The 6,027-nt window shown below is 43.7% G+C and overlaps 1 protein-coding gene across 1 annotated transcript; it reads right to left on the bottom strand.

Moving 5' to 3' along the window:
• Positions 1–787: 787 nt before the first annotated feature.
• LOC147421262 (pentatricopeptide repeat-containing protein At2g39620-like) lies at positions 788–5,457 on the bottom strand. The gene is made up of 2 exons (XM_086504005.1): positions 1,553–5,457; positions 788–1,502 (listed from the first exon to the last, which is right to left on the bottom strand). The coding sequence occupies exons 1-2, from the start codon at positions 4,983–4,985 to the stop codon at positions 1,270–1,272; spliced, it is 3,666 nt and encodes a 1,221-aa protein (XP_086360131.1). The 5' UTR covers positions 4,986–5,457; the 3' UTR covers positions 788–1,269.
• Positions 5,458–6,027: the final 570 nt, after the last annotated feature.

Here is a 6,027-nt window from a genome sequence, read left to right on the forward strand (position 1 = left end):
CTGGTTTAAAATTTTGCATGACACCGAATGTAACTACAATTTGAATTTTGTTGCATGGTTTAACACTCATTAGATTGAGTGTTTATGCAAATGTTTGCAATTGCCGCCTTTTTCTCTCAAGCAATAAATTTCTTTTGGCCCATTTAGGTCCTCCCCATTTCGAAAAACTTGAAGATCTTACAAAACATCCAAAATGTAAAAATGAAGTGTCATGGTGTAGGTCAACAATAAAGCCCAATGCACAAATAGTGTGTTATCCTTACTTGGGCTTTACATTCTTCTTTAGAAAAGTGTAGTCTTGAGTTCAACTCTCGTTGGATAGATCTTTGAGGTCTCTTGGGATAGTTTCCCACGACATTAAAAATTCTCTCTTCTTCTTCTTCTTCTTCTTCTCAAGCAATAGAGCTATTTTGACCCAATAGAGTGGAAAGATTTTGGTCTCAAGACCTTGCTCTTCAATCATGAGTGGGTGAATGAGCTGGCCTCGATTTGATTGAGCTTTGGTTACAGCTCGTGGAGATGTAGCATGTGAGCCTTCAACCAACATGCACCATCCTAGGCTTTGTTCTTCACTCATTCCCTGGCAACGCACCCAAAAGAAGGTTATGAGGCCATAGGCTCTTATCTAGGAGAGGACTGGTGGCAAGCCTTCCTTTCACTTTGGAAGTCGGATTATAGCACCACGTGACGACTTCTACTTGCCATGATTGTATTTTGTATTTTATTGCTTTTTTTCCTTGGAAAACTTGGCAATTCCCAACATGAGAAAATGAGTGATAGCAGTCCAGAAGAGAAACCTTTACTATATAGCCTATTTTTTGTCTCTTCAAGAGAGGAAATGGTTTTTATTGGTACATTTTATAGCAGGCAATAGGTTGCCAATGCAATCTATTGCAAGAATAACTTTTAAGCTTATATTTGTTTTCCATTCCTTTTGGGTTGAACTTTTCTTCATTTGAGCCACCAATGCTGGCTCAAGCATAAAAATACCACAGCAACCCTCCTAAGACAGGAATGCCCAGTGATAACCAGAGGCGGGTATGCATCGTCATGCAACAATGAGAATGCCCATTCATGCAAATAAGTGTATGTATGCACATAGAATACAAAGCCCTGGCCCTTTCTCAAGAGTTCTCCAAATTAAGGCATCGTTCAACAGCAATCCGTTAAGTCGGCAGCTAGAAACAGCTAAGTTGAAAGCGTATCAGAAGCTAGTAAAGATTACACAAGAACTTTTGGAGATGCAAAGGAAGGCCCTTGCAACAACCCTTACTTCACAAGATCCACAAGCTCAACCGATCTTTCCACATAACTGGTACTTCTAACTTCGTATAAAATGTCACACAACCAATAACACGGTAACGGTAGAAGACATCCTGCAGGTTTGTCTGCATGCTGCTCTGCAAAGGCCAAACAGGGTGGGTTGTGCCTGGAAACCAACTTCAAGTCACCTACTATAGAAACGGGTACCACCTCATTTCCAACAAGCTCCAATTGCCATTCTGTTTCCTGTGGAATTAGATAAAAACTGTCGGCATACCAGGTATATTACCTGCATACATATTAGACAAAAGTACGAATGGTGTTGCCTCATTGTCATCAAGATTTGCAGCACCCTGAAATGCTTGCCAACCAAGTTCCAAATTTCCCCACTTCCTACAAGCCCCCAACATAGTAGTCCATGTTACAACATCAGGCTCATATGGAACTCTTTCAGTCATGGCAATGGATTCATCCAGCTGACCTGCACGGCTTAGGAGGTCCATCATACAATTGACATGTTCCACAGTTATCACCATGTCATACTCTTTGCCAGCAGTTTCAAAGTAGTCCTGGCCGCTCTCCACAAGCCCTGCATGACTGCATGCTGAAAGAAGCCTCAACAATAGAACCTCATCTGGTTGTGTCCCTTCCTTTCTCATCCTCTCAAATAGATAAGAAACATGCCTAAAGTCTCCCTGGCATGCATACCCTGAAATTAGTGCACTCCATGAGACCACATCTCTAACCAGAAGGTTATCAAACACTTCTTGCGCTTCCAGAAGAAAGCCACACTTGGCATACATATCCACCAATGAATTGCCAACAGCGCTTTCGGTCTCGTACTCCTCTTGAGCAATCATTGTGTGCAGTTCCTTACCTTTCTCTATGGCTCCTAGGGTGGTGCAAGCTTTCAAACTGTACATGTAAGTCACCGCATCTGTAGAGAGGTTCTCAGTGCGCATTCTTTCGAAAAACTTAAGTACATCCTCACTGCACCCATGTTTTGAGTAGCCCAAGAGTAAGCCATTCCACAGTACTGTCTCTTTCACAGGCTGTTCGCACAAAATGTCTTTAGCCTCTTCGAACAAGCCACACCTTGCATACAAGTCAACTAAAGAACTAGAGACCAAACCATCCTCTTCATGACCATCAATGATAAGGGCAACATGTGACTGCTGACCCCTATCCACAGCTCCTATTTTCGTGCATGCTCTCAAGTGGCAGGCATAAGTGGAAGCATTTGCAGACAACCCTAAATTTTGCAAGTTCTCAAAGCAACTCAAAACTTCTTCGACAAGCCCCAGACCATCATAGCAAGCGAGCAAAGCATTCCATGTGACAATTGTCTTGATGGACATTTCTTCGAATACATCCTCTGCATCCTGGAAAAAGCCGAACTTCCCATACATATCAATCAATGCATGGCCTAAAGAAGTGCCTATTTCCAGGCAGTCCTTGACAATCTCTAGATGTAAAAGCTGGCCACAGTTAAGAGAATCTGTTTGGCTACAAGCTTTCAAGCAGCAAACAAATGTTACTGCATCTGGACAGACTCCCTCACACTCCATCTCAGCAAAACTTTCTAGGACTGCCTCACTAAGCCCATACTCCGCAAACCCTGTGAGTAATGCATTCCATGATGCTGTATCGTGTGTAGGTGAAGAGTCAAACAATTCCTGTGCCTCTATATATGAACCACACTTGGCATACAGGTTCACCAAAGTAATCACGACAAATTGATCTGTCTCGAGCTCGTTTACTACAATGTCCGAATGCATTGCTTGCCCCTCATCAATTGCTCTCAACTTACTACATGCCTTTAGAATGTAAACGTATGCAAGAGCATTTGGAAACACACCATCGGCTTTCATTCGATCGAAACAATCGAGGGCCTCTAAACAAAATCCATTCTCCACATAGCCCGACAACAATGCCACCCATGAAACCACGTTTTGGTCCTGCAGGTCATCAAAAACATAAACTGCATCACCAAGGGACCCACATTTTGAGTAAAGATCCACAAGTACATTGCCAACCAGAAGCTCACTATCATAACCCCTTTTTGTGAGCTCCATATGTAGACCTTGGCCTCTGTCCAAAGCCCCAATGCTGCCACATCCTTGCAAGCTACAAACATATGTAACAACATTGGGGGACACCCTCTTTGACTTCATCGCTTCCAAACAGTCCAAGGTTTCATCCCCTAAACCTTCCTCAGCATATCCCGCCAGCAGAGCATTCCAGGAGACCACAGTTTGAACTCGAAGATCATCAAATGTTTCTTGTGCTTCTATCAAAATATTGCAATTTGCATACAGGTCTATCAAACTATTGCCAACGGCTGAGTCATTCTCAAACCCATCTATGACAGCAAGTGCATGTAGTTTTAGACCACTCTCTAAAGCCCCAATGTTAGAACAAAGCTTTAGCATGCAGACAAGAGCAACTGCATCTACCGATATACCCTCAAGTTGCATCTGTTCTAAGCAAACAAATGCCTCTTTGTAAAGCCCTTGCTCAGAAAAGCCTCCCAACATTGATGTCCAGGATACAACATCCTTGGAGGGAAGGTTGTCGAAAACATTTTGCGCTTCTGTCAGTAGACCACATTTTGAATAAGAGTCTAGTAAACCGTTGCCAACAAACAAATCCATATCAATGCCCCCCTTCACAATCTCAGAGTGTAATGAATGAAGGAGGCTCCTTTCTTTCATGATGCTAAGAGCTTGGAAAGTACACAGAAGAGTTATACTATTAGGAAGCATGCCTTCCATCCTCATTTTCTCCAAACACGTGAGCACCTCCTCCCCCGAACCAAGTTCAGAATAGGCGGATATTAATGAATTCCATGAGACCACATCTCGTGTCGGTAGCTTGTCAAATACCTGCAAGGCTTCCCCTAGACAGTTGCATTTGGAGTACATATCTATCAAAGAGTTTCCAACAAAAAGATCTCCTTCAAAACCCTTCTTGACTGTCATAGCATGCATTTCCCGACCCTTGTCTGAAGCTCCAACACTGCCACAAGCCTTGACAATGCAGACAGACAAGATGGCATCTATTGATACCCCATCCTCCTCCATCTCTTCTGAACAATGCAAAGCTTCCTCTGGAAACCCATTTTCCAAATACTGTGTTATCAGTGAGGTCCACAGAACGACGTCTCGAACTACTAGACTATCAAAAATATCTCGGGCTTCTAAAAGTGCTCCAAACTTAGCATACATACCTACTAAGGCACTGCCAACATAAGGGCCATTTTCAAAGCCCTCTTTGGCAATCTCCACATGTAGCTGTTGGCCATCTTCTGCAGAGCCCCACTGCATGCATATCTTTAATAAGGCTAGAAAAGTGTAGCTAGTAGCTTCGGCAGATTCCGCCTGCATTGCCTGGAGCAAGCTGAGAGGGTTGTAGGAAGCCTCGTTACACTCACTATACCCTTGTATGAGAGATGTCCAAGAATGTTCACCGTGATGAGATAACCTGTAAAAGGCTTGCTGGGCAGCATGAATACATCCACAATCAACAAGGACTGGCACAAGGTGATTCCCAAGAGCAACATGAGCTTCCAACCCATGGCTATGAATCAACAACTGCACACGCTTGGAGGATGTGGCTGTCTGTGTTTTCCTGCATTGCTGTAGGACATGAATCAAGGAATCTATGGAAGGGATGTCCGGAGACTGCTCCAAGGTGCTAAGTGCCACCTCCAGGGTAAGCATATCCAGGACTGAACTTGCTTACGCCGGAGACGGACGTGGAGAGGTATCATTGGAGTTATAGGACGGTTAGGGGAGACAGTGTGGAGGCCACTTTGATAATTAGCCATGCAACATAGTACCTGACGATTCATGAGATGCTTTTGAGTTTCTGCCAGGCACGCAGGGCATCTGCTGAGAATCTGCAAATGTGTGATACCGAGGGCATGGCAGTTGCTCTGAAGATCTGACAGGGGAAAAATGTGTACGTGCAGAATGATGGATAGGCATCATCGCTGGACCGAGGAGAGTCTGTGTTGGGGGATGACCATAGTCATGATTCTTCGCGTGTGGCAACGCGAGACGACGATTGCCCATGTCCTGCTGTCACTGACGGAAGCCGTGGATCGACCCAGCTCCCATCATTGCTCGCTCGGTCGCTCGTCTGCACACAGAAAACATGTAAACAGTTACAATGGACCTGTGAAGTTAGGAGTTATAAAAGAAATTGAACGTTTTGTCGAGATCAACACCATCACTAAAAAAAAAAAAAAAAGAGGGTATATGTGTGAGAACAATAGTTTCAAAGGTTTAGAAACTACTATTCCAATTTTTATGCAAGGATTAAAAGTTTAAGATATCAATATAGAACAAATCGGAGATGTCCAATGAAGGATTATCCCTATGTGGTCCAATGATTGTAACCTGTGCCAGGCAGCCTAAAGCTTAGTATTTATAACCATTGTAGACTAGATGTAGACTAGCAAGCACACATTCTAGAAGCTTCAAAGTTCAAACTAACTAAGTCTCTCTCTCTCTCTCTCTCTCTCTCTCTCTCTCTCTCTCTCTCTCTCTCTCTCTCTACTTTTAAGGGCTTCATTGCTTGGGGATTTTATATGAGAAATTATAATGATCATTAATGGGCTCTGGAAGGCTAAGGTCGCCATGTTCTTTGAGCATGAGCTATGCTCACTATCAAGGGATGGCTCGCTACACTGAGACTCATGTGAGGGTAGTGTGCAGTCCAAATACACCCCTCCTCTCTCTCTCTCTCTCTCTCTCTCTC

Source organism: Adiantum capillus-veneris, chromosome 28, assembly GCF_014529385.1.
Source record: "Adiantum capillus-veneris isolate H3 chromosome 28, ASM1452938v2, whole genome shotgun sequence".
NCBI lineage: Eukaryota > Viridiplantae > Streptophyta > Polypodiopsida > Polypodiales > Pteridaceae > Adiantum > Adiantum capillus-veneris.

Coding starts and splice junctions, on each gene's coding strand:
- LOC147421262 (XM_086504005.1), bottom strand. CDS start 4,985: ATGCTTACCCTGGAGGTGGCACTTAGCACCTTGGAGCAGTCTCCGGAC. Junction 1,503..1,552: donor TTTGTCTAATATGTATGCAG/GTAATATACCTG, acceptor CACAGGAAACAG/AATGGCAATTGGAGCTTGTT.